The 25,394-nt window shown below is 32.8% G+C and overlaps 1 protein-coding gene across 2 annotated transcripts in view; it reads right to left on the bottom strand.

The window, feature by feature from the left end:
- LOC148276610 (fatty acyl-CoA reductase wat-like) overlaps positions 1-24,354 on the bottom strand; it is a 30,611-nt gene extending 6,257 nt beyond the window's left edge. Inside the window, exons 1-8 of one of the 2 annotated variants that reach the window (XM_088234022.1) lie at positions 24,137-24,354; positions 16,334-16,405; positions 11,221-11,336; positions 10,717-10,868; positions 6,787-6,877; positions 4,307-4,458; positions 1,312-1,421; positions 615-711 (exon numbers count right to left, since the gene is read on the bottom strand). In XM_088234022.1, coding sequence (XP_088090148.1) covers positions 615-711; positions 1,312-1,421; positions 4,307-4,458; positions 6,787-6,877; positions 10,717-10,868; positions 11,221-11,336; positions 16,334-16,405; positions 24,137-24,173 — 827 coding nt within the window. In that variant the 5' untranslated portion in view covers positions 24,174-24,354. Of the gene's footprint in view, positions 1-614; positions 712-1,311; positions 1,422-4,306; positions 4,459-6,786; positions 6,878-10,716; positions 10,869-11,220; positions 11,337-15,800; positions 15,904-16,333; positions 16,406-24,136 lie in introns of those variants that run through there. The other variant, XM_088234023.1, reaches the window with a different exon arrangement.
- Positions 24,355-25,394: the final 1,040 nt, after the last annotated feature.

Below are 25,394 nucleotides of genomic sequence, written 5' to 3'. Positions count from 1 at the left end.
ATTTATCGGAGGTTATAATCGCTTTGAAGTGAGCATTTTTTATTACAGAAGCCTATTTAAAATAAAAATGAGAACTATTTTAAATGTTGATGACGTAAGGAATGCGGACTAATTGTTTGCGGTCATTCCATTGGCTTGTTTCGATCATATGATGTCGATATGACAAGTAGGTAGAACATACCGAGGTAGATACAGATAGTACAGAAGTTAAGTATACCGTCTCGATATATACAGATGAGGATAGCGTTCGTAATCGAGGCACAGGAAGGATATACTAAAGTGGGCCAATCAGGAACTTCTCAGCATTTGCTCATGTGGAGAGGAAACCACTTACAACTCTTCAGGAGAAGCCAGCCTGTTGGCAGCAGTCAACGGGCCTTCCGTTCCACGAAAAGAGTGTTCGGCATTTTGTTCCCTACTTTGGTTTCTTTTACCAATTGCCTGCACTATATTGCCCATGCATAATACAACCTTTCGTGTGAGTTCTTTAGTAACTCAATTTTGCAAAACATGAAACTTCCAGCCTTTCAGCTTTAAAGTACAGATATATGCTTTTCATGTCTCAGAAAACACCTTTTTTTAAATTAAAAAACATAAATGAAAATAGTTCTTACTTTATGATTCCATATCCTATACCGACCACAAATCCAGTTGGTCCATACAAGTTGTCAACAAACCCAGGGACGGAAGATCTGCTGGAGCATCCAACAACTAAAAATTACATTTAATTTTACATTGAAACAAAAACAGAAATATTAGATTAGACAGCGGAGAGACTATCACTCCCTCTCACTTCTGTTCAATGTACTCCATAGTCCTAACGCTCCTATATACCTCCGTCAACGCTTATCAGTTCATGGTTTACCTCTTCGTTTTAATTCTCAAGGAACCCTCTTAATACCCATCCACAATTCTTCTTTCTTCTCTAACTCATATAGTATTCATGCCGCTCGACTGTGGAATCATCTCCCATCCACCATCAAAGATGTTACTACATCATCTCTGTTTAAATCACGTCTGAAGAAACAACTCCTTTCTCTTCCTTAATCTCTTCTCCTTTCCTCTTTTTTCCTTCTCCTATTGAGTAATAGTTTTGATTTAAGGTAATTTATACACACATATATTTATTTCCATTTTTAAATATCTTTACCTTTTTTTAAACTTACTTCCTATTGAATATGTTTTAACTTAAATTATAACCCACATAATTCGCAATCAGGTTGAGTACACAAATTTTTAATGTACAGTAGTGCGTAAATACTTTTTAATTGCATATTTCAATGGGATGATAATTTTTTTTAATGTTCTTACCCATTCCAGGTCGGAAAATGGCCGAGGGAATCCCCTCAGTTTCTGTTCTGATCAGATCTTCGGCAAGCGCTTTAGTGAATGTGTAAGTATTAGGCCATCCTTTCAGCAGGCTGACAAGAAAAAAAAACAAATTTTAAAATTAGAAGTGGTTTTTTTTTTATTTTTAAAAGAAATATTTGCGTTTTTATGATTTACCCAAATATTTAATTTTGAGTGCCATTTTCAACGAGTTGTAAATAACTCACTATTAGAAAATGGAATTAAGTTGGGGTAGAGTGGGATTCAAACCACAGACCTTTGGTCCGTAAGTTGCCACAGAACCACAACCCGATCAAAGTTTATAGGTTACAGATTAGATGATTAGGAAGAAATATGTATTTCAAAAATAAACAACAATAAATTTACAAATTACAATAGGGACGAATTACAACTCATATATCCTAAAATCTCCTTATATTTTTGGAAAATATAGCGCCATTTTTGTGAAAATCACCTCAAGGGCGCTGTACAATAAATAAATATCCCAGCACGTCTTGCAGCTACGCGTGCATGGATAGTAAGAAATCTAGCCCCTATTTACATATTTTTATTTAACAGTGAAGTTTAAAGTTTAAGTGATATTATTTTAAAAACGAAATAAAAAGCAAATTTGCAATAAAAGAAGTAAGATAACAACAAGTCTTGCAGCTACTGAGCGCATGGACGGTTGAAATTCTAGACCCCATTTACTAAATTTAGATATTTGATAGTTGATAACATTTACAAAATATGATAAATATAATATGATAGCTAACATCACAAAAAGTATTGTAGCTTCAAAACGCATTGACAAGTGGAATTTCAACAACATAAGAATGATTTAAAAAAGTTAAGAATAAAAATAATATTAAAAACACAATAATAATACATCGAGCAATGAACTAGTAAGTATGGCAATTAAGTGAACATGTAACGGCACAAAAAGTAAAATATAAAAAACTAAACAAAGATAGCATTCCTTAACTTATTATTAAGGTTAACAAGACAATAGACGATACTCAAATTCAAACTCGTCCCTGTTTTATTTTGGTGTGCAGTAAACAGGATCTATTGTCTTTTTCCTAGTAAATAACTGTAAAAACACTTGGTTCACATTTGGCTGTTCCCTGGGAGATGATAGTAGAAACGCATCACGCAACTCCTATTACTTAAAGAAGACATTTTTGATGCTTGTTTTCAACCTGTACTGACATATACATGACTGTGAAACTTTTGTGTTCACGAAAAAAAATTACACCAATTATCAGTTGGACAGAGAGCCATGAAAAGGAGAATGCTGGTATTTTTTTGAGAGACAGAAAAACTACTACATGGATTATAGCGAGAACAAAGGTCACCACCGATGCGGGCCACCGGGCTGCCAACCAGAAATGGGGCTGGGCTAGTCATATAGCCAGAACCACAGACTTTAGATGGAAAGTCCTGGAATGGCACACAACCCAGAACGGGTAGAAGAACTGTCGGCAGGCCTCATTTTCCTCTTTTTTCTTAAAAGCCTGGTAAAAATATGAAAGAGAAATAAGTAAGTTTTGAAGTCGAATCAAATTCCGACATGGCTGTCACTTTAATAAAACGAACGCCTAGATGTGAAAATAATGTCGCTAGATTCTGTCCTATTAACAAATAAGCGTATCTAGGCATTAGTAAGTTAGCACTCTAAGAAAATAATTTAGTTATTATATTTTTTCCATCTGTTTTACCATCTTTCCGAGTGTATGTATCGAGACGTTAAAGGAGCCGGCTATGTAGTCGATCGGTAGATACATACAGACTATCCTTAAGCGTACCGTCTCGGTGATTTCCAAAAGTCATACAAAATTCATGTTCAAGCGAGCATTTTTTGCTTGAATTGGGATTTTTCGGAGTTTATAATCGCTTTGAAGTGAGCACTTTTTATTACAGAAGCATATTTAAACTATAAATGAGAACTATTTTAAATGTTAATGACGTAAAGAACGCGGACTAATTGTTTGCGGTCATTCCATTGGCTAGTTTCCATCATATGATGTGGATATGACAAGAAGGTAGAACATACCGAGGTAAGATACAGATAGTACAGAAGTTAAGTATACCGTCTCGATACATACAGATGAAGATAGCGTTCATAATCGAGGCACAGGGTGGCAGAATATGAGAGAGACCCGTGTTTAGCAGGGGCGAACCGTGTATAGAAGCGATTATGCGCAGCTTACCATTATATTTTACTAACCATAATAATTTTTATTGTAACTTAATTTACAGAAAAACTAATAAATAATTAACAATTATTTTGAATCATTTCCACCGTTTGTATTTTTATCCTAACATAAATGTAAATTTTAATAAAGCGCGCCCAGCGCTTATTTTTTCATACAAATAAGTATGCTATATGTTGAATGTATTGACTCCAGTGCGGGTTTTTTTCTTCTAGATTAAACTTGCAGATTACACAAATTATTTGAAGATTCTTGATTTGGAAAACAGTATTTCAAACATTGTTTCTTAAGGACTATTTTTCTTTGAGATGGTACTTATGACATAAGACCATAATAACTTTCATGCGTCAGGACATATAGCACTCCACGCGGCCGTTTTAAGAACTAGTAATTACTAGAACAATGCGGCCAGTTGACATTTTAATTGAATACCTAATATCGACTGAATTCATAGTGGTATTTTTGGTTTTTTATAATGAATTATATATTAAAGCAATGAATAATATATCTATATATAATATAATATAATATATCACGAAGTTACATCGTTTGAGTTGATTTCATGGATGAGAGTTGTTGTATCACACAGAACCACATAAAAATATCAATTTATCGTATATATTACTTACATAATATTATGTACCTCCTATGTAGGTACAAATATATGATATTTTTTATAGCTTACCTGTAAATAAAATCACCATTCGCCACTGGTGTTTAGGTTGGTGAAATAAATATCATGGTATTTTCAACATACTTACGTCGGTGTCAATTTGTCGAGCGCGTCAATGTTTTCCACGGCCGCCATCTTTAGAGCTTCCTTGGGAAGTACGCCCGGAGGATAGAACTCCTCGTCTATTTCCAACGATTTCCTCTCGCAGTGAGAAAAAGCGGTAGAGACGTAAACTAAGGACTGAAATCAGACACTCATCATCATCATCATTCCATTTCGAATGGTCCACAGGCCACTGCATTTATTTTTATTTTTTTTATTTATTATTGCATTTTTTTGTTTTTTTACAGTATACATAAAACCTCAGAGTAATAATGCGTCAACCTATAGGAAGCCCTATCACTATGTTTCATAGAACGCAAGCGATGTTGGTTAGCAACTAATTGGCGGCCATTTTGTTTTGTTTGACAACATACGCATAACGGTTATATCGGATGCGTTTGTCGCTGTGCTTGGCTTTGTATGTAAATAACTTGGATATTTACGTTATAATAAATAAAAATCCACTATGGTGAATTGCAATATGTTTGGTTGCAGCAGTAGGAGCGTCAAAGCTGTTAAAGGAGTCAGTTTTCACAGGTAATTGATTCCGAATATTTTCTCATGATTTACATTGATTTTTTGCATTTATTATCCCGACACGTGTATTATGTTGCTTAAAAACTTTATTATATCAACATATTTACTTCAGATACTATTTTTTCTCAATTTAGGGGATAAATTTGTGAATTAAAGTATGTTTACTGTTGATAATGACAGTTGATTACGGGCAATATGTCGGGGCCGCCCTAGGCATCCATATAAAGTTTGAGTTTTTATCGAGCAGAGGTTGATTCAAATTTTACTAAAAAATAGCAACGCTAACCTTGAAACCGCATCTAAAATGACGTGTCCAAATTTCAGGCCGCTACGACTCGCCGTTTCGGAGATATGACGGACAAACAAACAAACTCAATACCGGACTTTGGTTACATGGAGTTGGGATTTATGTCTCAACAAATGTAATATTTGTGAATAAATAAATAAAAAAATTAACACACACGTGTATTTTCAGTTTTATAAAATAAATACAGGCGAATTTTAGATAAATAAATTGGAATAACCCTGCAATAATAAATTCACAGGTACATATTTTAAAGTATTTACAATGCAAATTAATATTCATTTGGCAATTCTTGACCCGAGTACGGCCCATTGTTTGCTGCGAACTGTAGCTAGCTTAATACCCAATGTCTTAGAATGGTTATCCTACGTTTGGGCTCCTCTATAGCTTGGCGCATTATTACTCTGAGAGAGTAAAACAGGATATTAAAAAAATAAAGGATAATTACGTAGCAATGAAATACACATCAACAATATTAATAGTGAAAAAAAAATCCCACAAAGGCATGGCCTGTTCGTGGGTGTACAAGAAATGCTTATGAATTTTTTGCTCCTATAACAAATAGGAAAGTATAATTTTTTGTGTAATACAGGGTGTTCATTAAACACTGTCACATCCAAAACCACGATGATCAGTATGAGCAAGAAGACATATTGGCACATTAAAATTAATTTTTAGAACGACTAAAATTGTAAAAAATAAAAGATAAATAAAAAACAAATGGTTGCTAACTTCTGAAGGGGAGAAACTAGAATGAGGGAGGGGGCGTCGCGCCCCCCTCGCTTCTTCCCTGCAGAAGTAAGCAACCATTTGCTTTTTAAAAATATTTTATATTAAACAATTTTCTTCTTTCTAAATATTTTTAAATATGCTAATATGTCTTCTTGCCCATACTGATCATCGTGGTTTAGGATGTGACAGGGTTTGAAGGACACCCTGTATAAGAGAAAAAAAATCTGTAAAAGATTAGAAGGTGCTTTTTTATTTTATAGTAATTAAAAAATGAAATAAAAATGTAAAAAAACACAAAAATATTCCTTATTATTTAAGGGCGAAAAAAAAAATTATAGAAAAAAAGAGTTAATATCTGTAGCTTGAATTTAGAAATGTGCGTGTTTTTTTAAAGAAGGAATTTTGAAAGATTGGGATCAATGAAATATTATCGAAAAAATCTCATAATCTTGCACTTGCTTAAGTTGAGATGTAGATTATTGGATGAGCACCACGTGCTAAATACTGTAAATCAATCAAATTATTTTAGTATTACCAAAAATCCAGTTAAAATAAATAAATGAGAGAATTATATGGAATGAAAGGAAAGAATCTGATTGAGAAAGAATGTTGTTTGTAAACGTTCATAAACAAACGTTTTAAGTACAAAAAAACAATATCCTTCCATTTGTTTGTACATGCATTCTCGTCGAATGCAACCCTGGTAGATCGATGGATAAAACATTTATGCTCCTAAATTATTTTTTACACATTAGATTAAAGATTTTAATATCTACGAAGACGCGCAGCGCAAAGATCTACATTTCGCTGAAAACCGCACGTAAATCGGTTAAGCCGTTTGGGAGTTCAGTGACATCACACGTACAGAAAAATATATATATTGTAAAGATTACCTCAAGGTGGTGCATTTCTCTACACAAAGAAATGACATCTGATGTCCCTCTTACATTTATGTTAATGGCGTCCTTTAGACGTTCATCGAATCTACAAACAAAACATTGCAAAAGTACAATGGGCAATAATTATTGATTTTTTTATTAGCTAATAAATTAATCTAAAAAATCACAAGCCGATCGGTACTATTCTTATTAAAATTTGTCAAGAAATAAAGGAGATATAAAGGATTAAATTCTAGTCATTTGAATGGTGAAAAAACAAACAATTCGTGACGTCATCAAGTATGACGTCTTCGGATGTTTTGTGACGTCATCGGATTTTTTTCATCAATGTCTATGGATTTTATAGAGTATTCTAGATAGCTTCTTTTTTCTATGTGTCGATTGTTAGCATTTACGACGTCCTGTCACTTATCAAACTCTACGAGTTGTGATTTATAATTTTCATGATAAATTGAATTAATTGAAAAGAGGTTGAAAACCATAAAACGATAAAAGAAATTCGAGATGTAAGATGTAATCCGTTTTCACTTTCATCTGTCAGCGCCTGGAACTGGAGTGTGGAGTGGGTAAGGGGGGGCTTAAGATAGTAATATGCATAGACAACTCTCCTTATATTTCTATATGTGGCCTGTGGCCTGTGGCATTACCTACATTAAAATGAATGCATTACGCGTGAACTTCTGTGACAAAACTAATTACCAACTTACGAAACGATCGTTTTCGAAAGACCTTATTTTCCAAACGAAAATAATGAATGAAAATATTCATTATAAGGGTTAATAAACACTAGGAGAATCTTTAAATAACCTTTTATTTGTAGAGTAGGTTAAATCCGATATTCCTCCCGAGTGATAATACCCTATTCTTTTAGTCCCATGGAGTTGAGACTTATGTCTCAAACAATGTACAATAAACTTATGTATGTAAATAAATTAAAAAAATAATACGAGGCATATCCAGAAAGTAAGAGAACTGCTCTAAAGGCTCTCGTGCTGTGAGATTTATTTCTTCCAAAAGTTGGCAACACTGTTTGGTAGTGGGGGGTCTCCTGAACACAACGAGCACCGGCAACCTTCGCTAGTACCAAAACTTGCCTCGTAGTGTTCATTTCTGTGAAAGATGTCAATAAGACTCGCGAGTTCCTTGAGCAATATTTTAAGCTTGTCCAAATTTTTGTAGACAAGAACTGGATTCAACTCCCTGGGGAGCTGTTTATACTAATATATTACAACAGAGATGAATAACATTTTAGAGAAAGTAATATAAAAGTCTTGGCGTCTACAGGGATTATGACCTGTCATTGGCTGGTTTAAGTAGCCACTTTACACACTGTGTAACATTCACCATTCTGCCCATTTTTAAACATCTATATTCCATCTTGTTTACAAGGAAAACAAAAAACAAACCAACACGAGCGTTGACTTAGAGATTACACACGCGTTGACTTATGACCGCGATAACTTACGCATTTTCATTATCGTTCATTGTGATCGCTCAAATGTTTAGCATGTTTTTAAGCACATCGATAATAATTTGTGATTGCGCCATTAGTGATGCTCACATGCAAGAAAAGAAGAGAAGATGGCCCTCAGCAGGCTGAAGAGTCAATGATGCTGTTGACCGAAATACATATGATAATTAATAATAATTAACGTACGGGAACTTTTATTGTGCCAATCAATTTTGGAGTACGGTATAATCGGATGGGGTGGTGCGAGCGACACAGTTTTAAATAGTGGATTTGTTACACAAAAATCCATCATTAAAATAATACTCAGAGTCCCGATACAGACATCTACTGAAGAAATATTCCATAAATCACAACTTATGACACCAAAACAATTATACGCTAAAACAATACTCACTTATAGATTCAAAAACATTCACATTCTATCACTTCTTCACAATATCCCACTTCGCCTGTTTATCTGAGAGAGCTCATCCAACCTCTTTCACAACACGGACTATGTCTTCGTTCTACTAACGAGAGAACCCTTTTAATACCCTGTCATCGCTCTAATTTTTTTGCCTCCTCTTTCACAGTAGTAGCTGCTCGATTGTGGAATAATCTACCCACTAATGTTAGAGACGCCCCTTCTTTATTTACATTTAAGTCAAGATTGAAATGCACTATCTAAATATTTAAATTGTTCCTTTATCCTTCTTCTTTCCTTCCCATCCCCTCTCCTCTCTTCATAGTAAAGTGTTATTTTTTTTATACATATATTTATTTTTGTTAATCTTTGCTTTTAATTTTTGTATAAAATTGTAAGATTCAATATGTCCATGTATTTATAATTTTCTCAAACTGAACGGTTTGGGTAGGTAGGAAGAAATTGCCTTAAGGCAATATACCCGCCCTTATATGTATATTAATTGTATATGTATATAAAGTGTCAAATAAATAAATAAAAACTACTCTTACTCAAATGAAAGACATAACCCCCACAACACATCACATACAAATAATATAATCACTAGATCCTCAACACAAAGACAACTTAAACAAATACAAACTAATACGACTTTCGGACAAAGGGATTTTGAGTATTATTCAATTAAAATTAGTTTCATCTCTGACGTTCTGAGCAGTTATTTGGTTTTTCTATTTATTTTCTACTTGGTTTTTCGTATTTTTTTTCTCTCTATCTATCCTCGCCTCTGTTGTGATCGGTCTGACACACGTTTTGTATATCCGAATTATGTTTCTAATATTCATGTGTTCATTGTACTATACGACATTTCTTCGGCATCCAGATGTTTAGTAACTGAGATGGATATGTTCTCATCATCACTATGGCAGCATCATCTGCATGGCATGTGATGTTAATGACCTTATCTCCCTTAGTAGATTCATTCCTTTTTTTATTCTTAAAAGCGTTTTTTTAAATATTTATTCTGCTTGTGTAAGAAAAGGTTTTTGGCGTATACAGGGTGTTCTTTAAACCCTGTCACATCCGAAACTACGATGATCAGTATAGGTAAGAAGACATAATAGCATATTTTTTAAAATATCTAAATATTTAAAATATAAGTTCTAAAACAAAGATTTTTTTTTAAAATAAAATATTTAAAAAAACAAATGAGGGGAGCGCGGCGCAGTGTCAGACTCCCCCCTTCCCCCTCCTCGTTTCACCCCTGCAGAAGTAAGCAACCATTTGTTTTTTTTATGTTTTTTTTTTTTTAATTTTATTGATTCTAAAAAAATATTTTAATGTGCTGATATCTTCTTGCTCATACTGATCATCGTGGTTTTGGATGTGACAGGGTTTAAAGAACACCCTGTTTATCGTTGTGCTATATTTAGTTATAAAGGTGCTAAACTTGCTTTGTTTCTTTGTTCTCAATGTGTGTTATTTTTTAAATTTTAATATTATTTATGTCTCGAATTGAGTTGTTGTAACTCCTGAGAATGTAATTCAACGTATTATACTTGTAAAGTACTTTGTGTTATTTGATTTATAAATAAAATTAAAAAAAACTAAAAAATCTATAACCTACTTCCACTATCTATTAAAACAATTAGTAACGACAAAATGTTCAAAAGGCATATAAAAAATGGATAGTGGAGCTAGGTAGAAGTAAAATGGATTGTCTCATTCGTATAGAAATGTATAGCTTATGTTATGTTTTTGTTCTTTCATTGTGAGTTTTGTAATATAAATAATATAGATGTACATAAATGAATTATAAACGTAAATACGTTGTGTTTAAAACTGTCTGAATATTTTGTTAATTATCTCTGTTTATTAAGTTAGTCTTTTTTGTTTATTCTCAAATGTAAAAATATTTCAAAAAAGTATATTGTTAAGTGTCCTCGGCACGGGTAACCCCAGTGAGGTCACATTATTTTTATTTTTAACTTTAGTTTGTAAGAGAAAAATATGAATAAATAGATTAAACTAAAATTAAAATTTGATTTACTTGACGGTGGCAGCACAGTGGAACACGATGTTGACATTTTGTACGAGCAAGTTCTTGTCCTCCGAAGATAATCCGAAGCCCGGTTCTGACAACTCCCCTTCGACCTCTATCAGTTTTGATTTCCAATTCTGTCCAGGCATGGCTTCGAAAATCTGGAAAAGGGTTTTTCAAGACGTGTCTTATTATTGTTGGAAGTTGCGAGAAAGGCGATTTGCTAATGAGTGTTTATAAATCGAAAGGGATAAAAGTATAACTAAAGTAAGATCATTGTGAAAGGAGATATTCTGAATCGAGTAGAATAGTTAATATATCTGGGATGTGTGTTTACTAGGGTCAGAATTTTTTTTCAGAAAAGCAATGATTTTTTAGTGAGGCTCAGCCTCAGTTGCCTCATATGCTCCTTCGCCCCTGCATAAGCCCCCGTAGATGCCTATTTAGACTTCCATATTACCTTCTCTAAAATGCTCTTCATCTCTGTTGTAATATGTCATAGTGAATACTCACATCGCCGTTCATCAGCTCTTTCATTCTTTCGTGCGCAGTTTTCCCTCTCTTCCCCCGAAGCAAGACGTAGATGGTCTGTATGCCTGGACATGAGTGCAGCAGCTTCTCGAGGAGAACTGTAAAAACATTGTCTTTAAATAACACAAATCGAACCTTTAGGACGACTTTAAAACAACTCGACTAAAAAAAATCAACTTTTTAAAAGTTCAAAAAAAAAATTGTAAATTGTGACACCATAGAATTAAGAATAGTCCAGAAGGAGCGTAGAATCATATTTGAATACATCGGACTGTGTCCAATAATTCCCTCACTATGCCTCACTATCACCGCGCGGATTCGTGAAGTCACCGCGTAATGTTGCCAGATGGGAAAATATATAATCATAACACAAATGTAAGGTAAAAAAAAAGCAATCTGTCAATTTCTCTAAAATTTTATTGTGTACGCGGATACATTGATTGACCCAACAGAGTAAATAAGTAAAGGGTCATTTAATAAGAGTAATTGAATTAATGAACTTTGAACTTAAAATATAAAACAAATTTTATTTCACATAAAACGGATATTTTTATATCATGTTAAATAATATTTTATGTTTTAAAGATAATGTCGTTCAAATGTCCCCCACGGCGATGTTTAATCCGAGGTCTAATTTTCATTAGTTCTTTCATTAGATGAGCAAAGTAAGCTAAAAAAATTTACTACTCTGGCAACACTAGCGAAATTTTCATTTTGTTTCTTCGACAATCTGATAGATGGAAAAATAATTCAATTTTTAAGTAATGCATTTGCTACTTAAACATTCGTTTGTTAATTACACATGAAATGTAATGCCGCCCGGTTTCTTTAAGATCCTAGCAGTATTTCTACACTAAGGACACAACATGGCATAGTAGAATTCAAATCTTGAAATTTTGCAGTACAATTAACACTTTGAGTACCGGCCGAATACACATAGAATTTATCCTGTGCCCGGCCCATTTTTGTGAAATTTCATGCTTTGTGAAGGGTTTCTTAAAAGTGTCATAATTATGAAAATACTGGGTTAAATCAATTGAAACTTTATGGATTTATTAAAAATAATTTAATAAGTAATGTTTGTATGGGAGTTTTGCCAACATTGGCCTTTATGGAGAGCCACATTGCGCATTGCAATGTTCGCACATATACAGGGCCTCACCCCTTGTTCTGTGCTTTGTATCCCGGAGCCGTGTAAACACGTGATTATAATAACCATGCGTTGTGTCCCGGTCCCGTGTTTTCACGTGGTTTACCAGCAGCAAAAAAGTACTAATAAAAGTAACTAGATGTCAATAAAAGGCACTTTTTTAGACAGCTGGTAAACCACGTGAAAACACGGGACCGGGACACAACGCATGGTTATACAGGGTGTTCTTTAAACCCTGTCACATCTGAAACCACGATGATCAGTATGGGCAAGAAGACATGTTGGCATATTTGAAAAAAAATTTAGAACGAAGAAAATTGTAAAAATAAAATATTAAAAAGAACAAATGGTTGCTTACTTCTGCAGGGGAGAAGCGAATGGGGCGTGGCCGCGTGGTTAACGGTGTGTCAGACTCCCCCCTCCCCCCTCCTCGTTTCACTCCTGCAGAAGCTGGCAACCATTTGTTTTTTTTTATATTTTATTTTTTTAAATTTTATTCGTTTTAAAAAAATATTTTAATGTGCCAATTTGTCTTCTTGCTTAAACTGATCATCGTGGTTTCGGATGTGACACGACTTAAATAACGTCTGTATAATCACGTGTTTACACGGCTCTGGGATACAAAGTGTTAAACGCTCTAAGTTTTACCGCGCGCAAGAAAACAGTTTTTGTATCCAATTTCCCGTAGGGCTGAAGTTCCTCATTCGTCCATCTTTTGTACTGCACACTTCCAATTACATCATTTGTATGAGGTAATAGCTGTAATTCGCCATAAATACATAATTTGAGTTTGTTCGCATTTTTAATATATGCACATATAATTGTATCTCTTCTTTGATTGTAGTTGTGGGGTCGACAAACTATGCAAAATTCTTTCGGCCATTGCAATTACATACTCAATAATACAATACGGCCAGGGGTTGACATTTGATCTCCGCGGGTACACTTGTAATGCAACCAGCGAATCAATCACACGAGGGATCGTTGTACAAATATATTTATAGTCCTTAAAATTACACAGTCCTTAACTCTAGTGCGGTTGTGATGTCACACTAGTCGACATAGGACACAAGATTTGATATATCTCTCTTAGTTTTTTAAATGATGAATTCATATTTTTTGTAATCTTCAAATGGACGTTTTCACACCTGATTTGGAAAGTAAAATTTGTATCACTATGCTATATGTAAATACAAAAAATATTTAACCTTGCTACGCTAATTCAGCAACACATATATACTACAGATACCTTATACAAGACAGAGCACGAATATAGAAGTCATAACTAGGAAGACTGAGACGCTGTTCTGCGGTGGGCGTCATCTAAAACGGATTTAGTCTTCAGTCGGTTAATGACAATGATGGGGGACGCACGCGCGTAACATGAGCGGCGCATTTGTGATTTTCAATTTATTTTGCTATAACAGGATTAAATTATATGTTTATTCCCATAAATTATGGAAAAGGAGTTATTAAACAGTAGTCTCCATGTTTTCCATTTTTTTCAAATGTCTGAACTTTAGAATATTCCGTCTTTTACTAGTGGTAACACGATGTTACATCACCGCGCGCAAAGGGATTATTTACCACAGTCTTTTAAGAGTTAGTCACAGATTATCCGATAGTTGTACAATTCTACATTATCTCTGCAGTACGCTAGTCAGGAGTGCTATTTATAGATTTTACCTATATAATAATCACGCGAAAACTCTATCTTTTTATTTATTTATTTATTTATTCACACTCTTTATCAAAATACAATTCCATATTCACTTTGCCCAGCTAACAAGGGTACATACCCCGTTCCAAGCTAGGCAATTACATTTTAATATATTATAATACTTAACAAATTAATATAGAGCACAGACAAACAAAATATAAACTTATTCGGATACACATTTTGATTCATATACATACAGACATACACATATATACACACATGTATATATAAATATACACATATATACACACGTACATACACCCATGTATACATTCATAAAAACATAGACAATTTATTTATGCGAAACTTCATGGTTGTCATCTATAAATATATATTTTTTAAATTATTCTTTATTTTTTATATTTTATTTTTGACATCCAGTCTATCTCTGTCTTTCTCATTTTGTCAAACAAAGTATGAAGAGTACGTAAAATTTTACGAACATACAATGTAACAGGATATTTTTTGTGATTGCTTTGTCTTGATGCGGTATATTTTACGCATTCGGCGGCAAACCGTACGATCCAACTTACCGACTACAGCCTTAAAATAGTGGAATTTCCCATTGCTGTCATTCTGATGTCAGGTTCATTTCCGCTTATTCTCATTCAGTTCTTCCCATTGGTCCAGAAGCGACAAGCAGACCGGAAACCTTCCATAGCTCTCAGATCATAGGTCGATTCACATGAACCAGTGACGTCATTTAAAGTAGTGCGTTTTTATCAAAATATTTTTTCTGTACATTTTCAAGAAACTTTGCCGTACAATTTAATGCTCTAATTTTTACCCCGCGTAAAAAAATTTTTTGTATCCAATCCGTGGGGCTGAAGTTTCTCATTACCCAAATGGGGAAAAAACAATGTCGCGATTCTCCACAAATTCCCCACAGAATTATCTCAAGAAAGAAAAACAGTTTTGATAAAATATGTTTATTATAACATGAAATAATTTAGTCGGTAATTTTTCCATTTATGCACATATAATATTACAATATTTTTTAATTCAAACAAAATAGACTTAAGGTCCAATCATCCTCGATATTTCGACGGGACGTTTGTGGGCTTTTAAAAAGAATTTAAACAAATTTTGTTAACTCTTAAAAGACTGTGGTAAATAATCCCTTTGCGCGCGGTGATGTAACATCGTGTTACCACTAGTAAAAGACGGAATATTCTATAGTTCAGACATTTGAAAAAAATGGGAAACATGGAGACTACTGTTTAATAACGCCTTTTCCATAATTTATGGGAATAAACATAATTTAATCCTGCTATAGCAAAATAAATTGAAAGTCACAAATACGCCGCTCAGGTTACGCGCGTGCGTCCCCCATCATTGTCATTAACCGACTGAAGACTAAATCTGTTTTAGATGACACCCACCGCAGAACAGCGTCTCAGTCTTCCTAGTTATGACTTCTATCTTCGTGCTCTGTCTTGTATAAGGTATCTGTATATATGTGTTGCTGAATTAGCGGACATTCATGCTTCGCGCAGCAAGGTTAAATATTTTTTGTATTTACATATAGCATAGTGATACAAATTTTGCTTTCCAAATCGGGTGTGAAAACGTTCGTTTAAACATTACAAAAAATACGAATTCATCATTTAAAAAAATAAGAGAGATATATCAAATCTTGTGTCCTATGTCGACTAGTGTGACATCACAGCCACACAAGAGTCAATAACCTACCTTGGAATTATCTTACACTTTTTTATCAACCATTTATATTTTTTGCACAAAACCGTTATTATTTTGAAAGAAAGTCAAACAAAACGCAAGCAGTCGTTTGTACTGGTACCTAATGTACTCATTCGACTGTCATTGTTTTCATTTTCCGTTAAAAAGTGGATCTCCGAATTACTATTTGAAGTTGATATTGTGGTGCAATTAAAAAATATCGATTTCATTCATAATTATATTTATGTTTTAATCACTTACAATCAAACAATCGATGTGTTAGCCAAAGACAAATTAATAAATGGTAAAATGTAAAAATCCCCGCATTTTCTCCGCATAATACCAAACCCCACAAAATGCCAATCTAGTTGAGATTCCCCGCAGTTTGGGGAATTTCCTACAAATTGGCAACCCTGTTCATAACTCAATTTTGCAAAAAAATGTGACTATCAGCAATATAGCTTTAAATTACAGGTAGTATAGTCTACATTTTTCCTTGTTGTTACGATAAATATTTAAAAAAATAAGAGATTGAATTATTTTACCTTTTCCTAAAAACCCCGTGCCGCCTGTGACGAAAATGGATTTTCCTTTGAAGAATCGCTTTATTTCACTATCTGAAAATAAAATATAAATTAATTTTAATTCAAAACTTAAAATGGAAATACTATATTAGTGAACTAGTTAAACGAATTATACAATTTATATACACATTTATTTGATTAAGGGATATTTTTAAAATCAATCATTTAAAAATAGCTTATAACTCAATGAGGAAGTTCAGTGGTTTTTTTCAATTTTTTTATTTGTTAATAGACTGTTAAACTAAGTCAAAATTTTTTTTTTTTAATTTTTACATATCGTATTATCGGCGCTACGATTTTTTTAAGTTTTGTATTTCTGAAATAACTTATCAAAATACAATTCCATATTCACTTTGCCCAGCTAACAAGGGTACATACCCCGTTCCAAGCTAGGCAATTACATTTTAATATATTATAATAGTTAACAAATTAATATAGAGCACAGACAAACAAAATATAAACTTATTCGGATACACATTTTGATTCATATACATACAGACATACACATATATACACACATGTATATATAAATATACACATATATACACATGTACATACACACACACGTACATACACCCATGTGCATACACATACATACATTCATGAAAACATAGACAATTTATTTATGCGAAACTTCATGGTTGTCATCTATAAATATATATTTTTTAAATTATTCTTTATTTTTTATATTTTATTTTTGACATCCAGTCTATCTCTGTCTTTCTCATTTTGTCAAACAAAGTACGAAGAGTACGTAAAAATTGACGAACATACAATGTAACAGAATATTTTTTTTGATTGCTTTGTCTTGAAGCGGTATATTTTACGCATTCGGCGGCAAACCGTACGATCCAACTTACCGACTACAGCCTTAAAATAGTGGAATTTCCCATTACTGTCATTCTGATGTCAGGTTCATTTCCGCTTATTCTCATTCAGTTTTTCCCATTAGTCCAGAAGCGACAAGCAGACCGGAAATCTTCCATAGCTCTCAGATCATAGGTTGATTCACATGAACCAGTGACGTCATTTAACGTAGTGCGTTTTTATCAAAATATTTTTTATTATTTTTTCTGTACATTTTCAAGAAACTTTGCGGTACAATTTAATGCTCTAATTTTTACCCCGCGTAAGAAAACATTTTTTGTATCCAATTTCCCGTAGGGCTGAAGTTCTTCATTGTACAATATGGTATTGTAAGGTGGGGTTGTTCATTCGCCAATATATTAAACCCTCTTAAAATAGTACATAGATTAATTATAAAAGTAATTATTTAGAAACCCTCAACATTCAATACGGAAAGTCTATTTAAAATATTTAAGGTTCATACAGTAGAGTATAAAAAGAATTTATTTTATAAAGAGTGAAAAGAGTCAAAAGAATTTGAGATGAATAAGTCACTCAAATACCAACATAATATTAAAATTTTTAAATTCCACACAAGTCATGGTCAAAATAGCTTTGTCTTCAAAGGTGTAAAAAATTATAGTCATCTCCCCAATGAACTAAAAACCATTAAAAATAATATATCAATAAATAAATTTAACGTAAATCAAAAGAAATTTTTTGAACACGTGTAAAAACTACATTAAATTTTAATTAGTGTGAATGTATAATTGTTTTACGTTTTTTCTTTATATGTCCTATGTTTTTATTTTTTTCTCATGTACTCATATTTCAAATAAAATAAACTCTTATAATAATCAATAAATAACTACAACAGTGTAAGTCACTCTCCAAGCACAAGAGTTTCCCTCTTTTTTTGGAGAGTTACAGTGATAACATTTACTAAATGTGTAAAAGTAGATATGTATAGAATTTTTTAAAAATTAATATTTTTTTTAATCTTTACTGTGGTAGAAAGTTATTCATGTTTAAATTTGAAATGTGCACATACATTCATACATTTTTTAAGTTTTCTGTAATGATTCGAATGATTGAAAATGAAAAGTTAAATAATGTTCATTTTAATAAGTGTTAATATATAGGTACTATTTTTTGCATTTCTAAAGATGACAATACGCTGGTCCATCGTTTTGCTGCGAGCTGTTGCTAACTCAATACTCAATAGTCATAGAATGGTTTTCCTACGTTTGGGCTCCTCTATAGCTTGGCGCATTATTACTCTGAGGTACACTGTATGGTCGGTCAACTATAGCTGTAAGTTGTAATACACATAGTGTTCATTTAACCCTGTCACATCCGAAACCACGATGATCAGTATGAGCAAGAAGATATATTGGCACATTAAAATATTTTTTTAGAACGAATAAAATTTAAAATAATAAAATATCCAAAAAAGCAAATGGTTGCTTACTTCTGCAGGGGAGAAACGAAGAGGGGGAGAGAGGAGTCTGATACTACGCCGCACTCCCCTCACTTCTCCATTTGTTTTTTTAAATATTTTATTTAAAAAAAAATATTTTTTCTAAATATTTTTTTAAATATGCAAATATTATTTATTATTATTTATTTATTTAAATATGCCTTCTTGCCCATACTGATCATTGTGGTTTCGGATGTGACAGGGTTTAAAGAACACCCTGTATATTATAATGTGCAACTGTGTGACCAATATTTAAAAGTAGATATATTTTAAATAATATGTATTACATTTTTTTTTTTGTAATATTATAAGTTGTGTATGATCAATATAATATAGTTTATGTTATGTATAATTTTTATGTGGCAACATTTATAATAACAATATTATGTGGAAGCCTCTAATTAGACTTTATGATATGTATTTATAATGTAATAATTGTATATACATATATATGAATTTATAAATGACTGTTGACTTTCCAATAAAATAAACAGTAATTATTGTTAGTATATAAGGAAACTTTGTACATATTTAAGTTAACAATATTTTGAGTTTGTCCAAATTTTTTTTTTTTTTTTTTTAAATTTAAATCTTAAAGTAGGGCACACATATCATACATATTGTTATGTGTGTTCTAATAATAACATTGCAAATATATTTAATTTATAAATTGTTTATCACATATGTCTTGACCATTATTTTAAATTTTGATATGTTTTTTTCTTCATAAATATTTTTTTCCATTTCGTAATACTTTTTAATTGCTTTAAATAAAATTGAATTTTGTGACTTTGCCTTTTTTTTGCAGACAAGGACTGGATTCAACTCTCCGGGGAGCTGTTTATATTAACATATTACAACAGAGATAAAGAATATTTAAGAGAAGGTAATCTACAGGGCTTATGACCTGTCAAAGGCTGGTTTAAGTGGCCACTTTACGCACTATGTAACATTTACCATTGTGCCAATCTATATTCCTTCAATTCTTTCATTTGTTGATGTTCGTGAAGTTAAAGATCTGAAACCTTTATTCATGCGGGTGAGGTTTATTTAATTGAATTATTTTACCTACATACTAGGCAACGCCTGAAAATCTTAATAAAGGTTTCAGCTCTTTAAGCCGAGACTTCTATATACCTTAGCTTAAATGTTCTGTATCTCTGTTGTAATACGTTAATATTTAAGTTAGTTTGATAATGTCCCAACAAGACGAAACGCGTCACATTATTCACTCTTTTATATTTAAAAAATATAAGTAGAAATAAATCCAATAAAAATATTTAAAAAAATTATGATTTATTAAATTTTAATATGGAATTCTACCAATTATCTGCATACACAATAAACAAAGATATTCGTTCACAAAATCATTGACTTCAATTGAAAAATCTTCTTCAAAGCCAATCGGAATACGATTTCATTTTAAGAGCTAACTTATCTGCTACGTATATGAATTTTTAAATTACATGTCTGTCTTCTGTAAATCGTTTTTTTTAATTTTTTTATTTATAAATTTCATAAAAAGTACATGTTTTTGTAAAATTCTCAACATATCTACTTTTACACATCTAATATAATAATAAATAATAATATTTTGATGATTTACATAGCGCCATTTTTGTAAAAAAATCACCTCAAGGGCGCTTCACAATTGTATATCTAAACTTACATTCTAACTAAACTTAAGTGATATATTATATTTCCAGATTTAAAATTGAGGGTATGATAGTCTAAAGAAGTGGGATTTTAGTTGGGATCTGAACTGACTGGGACTGTCGATGATTCGTAAGTTTGAAGGCAATCGGTTCCAGGCAGAGGGGCCGGCGGCGGCAAAAGCACGATCTCCAAATCTAGTGTTTGGGGAGCGCCGGATTTCGACAAGTTTTCCTCTTCCTAAATCGAATGCTGCCCTAAGAGTAGATTTTCTTTGACATGTATTTTCCCTAATACAAAGGTCCGATAGGTATTTTGGAGCCATCAATAGCCATATCTAGTAAATGTTATCACTGTAACTCTCCAAAAAAAGAGACTAACTCTTGTGCTCGGAGAGGGACTTACACCGTTTTAGTTGTTTATTTATAAGAGTTTATATAATTTTAAATACGAGTACATGAAAAGAAAAAAAAAACATAGGAAATATAAAGAAAAAACATAAAACAATAATACATTCATACTAATTAAAATTTAATGTTGTTTTTACACGAGTTTCTGTAGATTAACTTTAAATTTATTTATTAGTATATTATTTTTAATTGTTTTTAGTTCATTAGCTGCTATATTTGATAAGCGGTAATGCACGTCGACCGACGCGACGATTCAATAATTTGTTTTCGTTGTAACATACGTTAAATATATTAAAAAACATATTTAAAAATCAAATAAAAAACGTAGTAATTAATGTCATATTTTTGGATACATGTCAATTTATCTTTTAGTTACTCATGGACAATGTGAAAAGATCATCGGCCTTAAGCTAGGGTTTCCTAGGACAGCGGTGCCCGTATTTTAACGGCCGTAGTGAACGGTGATGCAGTGGACAGCCGTCGTAAAGGTGACTAGAGTGTGGTTTTCTAGGAAAACGGTGTTATCAACACCATTTAACACCGTTTTCCTAGGAAACCACTCTCTAATCACCTTTACGATGGCTGTCCACTGCATCACCGTTCACTACGGCCGTTAAAATACGGGCACCGCTGTCCTAGGAAACCCTAGCTTTAGTAAAAACGTAGTAAAACAGGTTCATATTTTTCAAAAATTTAAAATATTTTTGATCTAATATGGGTTTTAAAACACGTGCTTATTCTCTCTTTTTTCTCTTTTCCACATCAGCCCCTAAGTGGAGCATGTGGACATCACCAGCTGCCTCCAGGAGACCCTATCGCCAGCCAGCATTTTCGCCTCTTCCCGCGTCAATCCAGCGCCCCTCAGTTCCGCCGAATAAAGTCGAAACACCGTCATCGACGGCCTTCCATTAGCTCAATCACAAATTACTATCGACGTGCTAATATGCGACGTGATGTAATTTTTATTGAACATCCATATTTCAAACATAGGCAAAATGGTAAATTGTTACACAGAGTGTAAAGTGGCCATTTAAACCAGCCAATGACAGGTCATAAGCCCTGTTAATGCCTAGACTACCATAATCCCTCATTTAAGGTATTCTCCATCCCTGTTGTAATTTGATAATCTTTATGACTCCCGAGGGGGTGAAAACCAGTCTTTTGTCCACAAACATTTGGACAGATTTAAATATTGTTAATAATTAGGTTTATTTTAGTTTTAAAGCTGATTTTATATATTTATGTTGATTTGTATGTCAAGCATTGTATTAAAAAAAATAATTAACACGCCAGATACGAATGATTTTTCGTGTGTCAATATGTGATTTTTCTCAAGCCTGGGTGCTCTGTGATGTAATTCACCACTGTAATTAGGCCTCCTGGCCTGTTGTGGTGCAAAAAACAATAAAAAAAATAAATAAAAATAAAATAAAATTTAAAAAATGAAAAAAAAAAACATAATAACTCACTCCTTAGACGTTAATACAAAGCATTTTCCACTCTGTTGTATTTCGCCACGTGTTCTTTTCCCACCTTTTAAATAATAAAAGCCTAATCTCAATTTCGGTCCAAAAACTATCCAAAAATAAACTGTTTAGCAAACTAGTTGTAAATATTTACGTTTCTGTCTCCTGTTAAAATACTCATTTGATCTTATCTCCAAAATATGTAAGGAATATTATAAAAACTGTAAATGTTGTAAACAATTCACCAGTCTTGAAGATGGCTACTTGGGCGAAAGCTCTCGTTGGTCAAAATAATAAAAAGTAAAACTGAACCAAGAAGTTTCATTGGTAAGTTTATTTATAATTATCATAATCATTAATACAAAGTTATGTCGTCACTTTTGCTGACAACTGTCATTCTAATCTAGCTTTCTTTTAAGGGCTATAATGTATGTTTGTTTACTATTTTTTTCTTTTTTAATACTAATAACAAACCACGCCATTGAAAGTTAGCAACGGAGTACCTAGTTAAAGTATGGGTAATTATGAATACCAAGGTTTTCGTATGGATGAATGCAAAAAATGTTTACATTGTGAAAAAATGTTTACATGCGTTTAAAACAGGTTTTAAGATGAAAAAAATACACGGAAATATGCGTAGATCAATAATTAAGATTTGACCGGTAGACTTATGTATTAAAAACCATAATTATCCCTTTTGTAACGGTGCTGTAACGTTGTGTTAAGCTAGGGTTTTCTAGGACAGCGGTGCCCGTATCTTAACGGCCGTAGTGAACGGTGATGTGGTAGACAGCAGTCGTAACGGTGACTAGAGGATCTAGCGATCTCTTAGACGAATGTGTGGGAAATCAATGTATGACAGGGTTACGAATGATGAAATCAGGCGAGAGTGTAAATCTGAGACAAGTATAATTGATAAGATTAAGAAAGGGTCTCTGAGATGGTTTGGTCACGTAGAACGAATGGACGACGAGAGAATAGTAAAACAAGTATATATGGCAAAAATGAACGGCAACGTTAGACGAGGACGACCAAGGAAGACGTGGCATGATCAGATAAACCAAAATCTTAAGTCTGGTCATGTCAAAAGCAGACAGAACCGAAGGGCATGTATGACAAGATGTATGAATGTGGAAGAGGCTAGGATTGTATGCCAGGATAGACGTGTGTGGCGGTCCATTCTCTCTGCCTACCCCTACGGGGAAATGGCGTGATGGTAGTAGTAGTAGTAGTAGAAGACCAGTAGCTCAACCAGAGCGATCACAATGAACATGCTTAAACTATAGCAGTCATAAGTCAACGCGTGTGTAATCTCTAAGTCAACGCTCGTGTCGGTTGGTTTTTTGTTTTCCTCGTAATAAATACAGTTCACTGGCGAAAAATCGGCGTTTACTATAAAAAATAATACAATACATTGCATTTGCAAAATAGTAAGGAGTATCTAATACAAAAAAATTAAAAATAAATTACAATTACTATGGCGACTGCTTTTCTTGACATTTGGCTTGCCAACCGCCGGCTCAACACAATAAATAGCGTGATAAATAATAAATAAATAAATGAAATAGCTGTTTTGAAATATTTTTAATATTTACACCGGTGAAATTCAAATATGTGATCGCGCAGCAGGATTATACGTCGCGAAACGTAAATATTTTGATATTTGATATTAGGTGTTCGCGGATGTTCCATTGTGATTGCGAATACGATAAACAACAATGGTGAGGAATTGTTATCCCGTCGCTTATTAGCACGTCGATAGTTATTTGCGATTGAGCTACATAATATTATAGTCTGTATTTGGTGATCAACCGCAGTGCCACATGCACCATCGAGTGCGGATATATATTATGGCGATGATGATTTTATGTACACAAAATTACATTTGAAAAAACAAATTTTTGATTACCATTAGGCGAGTCGGCCATTTTTTCTGCTACCACCATTTTCACTTTTCATGAATTTGAGTAAAAACGCAAAAAATATTAATTCACGATTTCAAACGATTATTAAACTTGAACTAACTATCAAAACTTCACAAAAGACGTGTTCGCATGATTATCTATGAGACAATGAGCGATTTAAATTCTAGGTATATTATTTAACTTATCAAAGGTGTTATAAAAAATCGATTTATTAGCCGGAAACCGGTTTTTGTATTCGAACTGATTTATTGTTTTTTAATTGATTCCCAACACTTATGCAAACGAGCTTGAAGTGACAGTTATGTCAGAATTTAATTCGACTTTAAAAAATACTTATTTCCCTCTCATATTTTTAATAGGCTTTTAAGAAAAAAAGTGCCAACCTCAAAACGATTAATAAATTTAATAAATCATAATCAAAGGAAAAATTGCACAGAGGAACAAAATTTTTGACACTTTTAATGCGTAGATAAACGTATCGAAGGGTTCTAGACCCGTCGGTATAAACCGGTGTACTTACATCAAAACTTGATGGTGGGGTATCGGTACTATACCTTTGTAGTCGGTCGGGAGACTTTTATCTTCAACTATGATGTCATACTGAAGCTATGTCATTTTAGAGCATCGATATGTGTACCGTGACGTACGCTTCCCCTTGATTCATGTCGATGTACCTACACAAAACTTAGGGGGGTGTCGGTAGTATATCTTTATAATCGCTAGAGGGAATTTATCTTCAATTATACCGTCAATGTGAAGGTATGACGTCTTTACCTTCCCATCATAATCGAGGCTCAGGTGTTTATTCATTTTATATTTTTTATATCTTTTGTATGCTGACATACATACATGAATATATATATATATATATATATTTATTTTTCTTTTTCTTTTTATACCATGTTTAAATATTGTTTTTATTTTTTTATATTTCTAACTAACTCATTATTTTGTATATTTCATATTGTAAAAGGCACTTGTGCCGTAGAATAAATAAATAAAATAAATAATAAAAAATAAAAATAAAATAAGATATTACATAAATCATATTATGTAAATGTTATCAACTATCAAATATCTAAATTTAGTAAATGAGGTCTAGAATTTCAACCGTCCATGCGCTCAGTAGCTGCAAGACTTGTTGTAATCTAACTTCTATTTTTATAAATTTGTTTTTTATTTCGTTTTTTAAAATATCTCTTTAACTCTAAACTTCATTGTCAAAAAAATATAATAAAAAAT

Source organism: Micrasema longulum, unplaced genomic scaffold, assembly GCF_059751315.1.
Source record: "Micrasema longulum isolate JH-2025_06_02 unplaced genomic scaffold, ASM5975131v1 h1tg001179l, whole genome shotgun sequence".
NCBI classification, from domain to species: domain Eukaryota; kingdom Metazoa; phylum Arthropoda; class Insecta; order Trichoptera; family Brachycentridae; genus Micrasema; species Micrasema longulum.
This window is presented reverse-complemented; position numbering and strand designations above follow the sequence as displayed.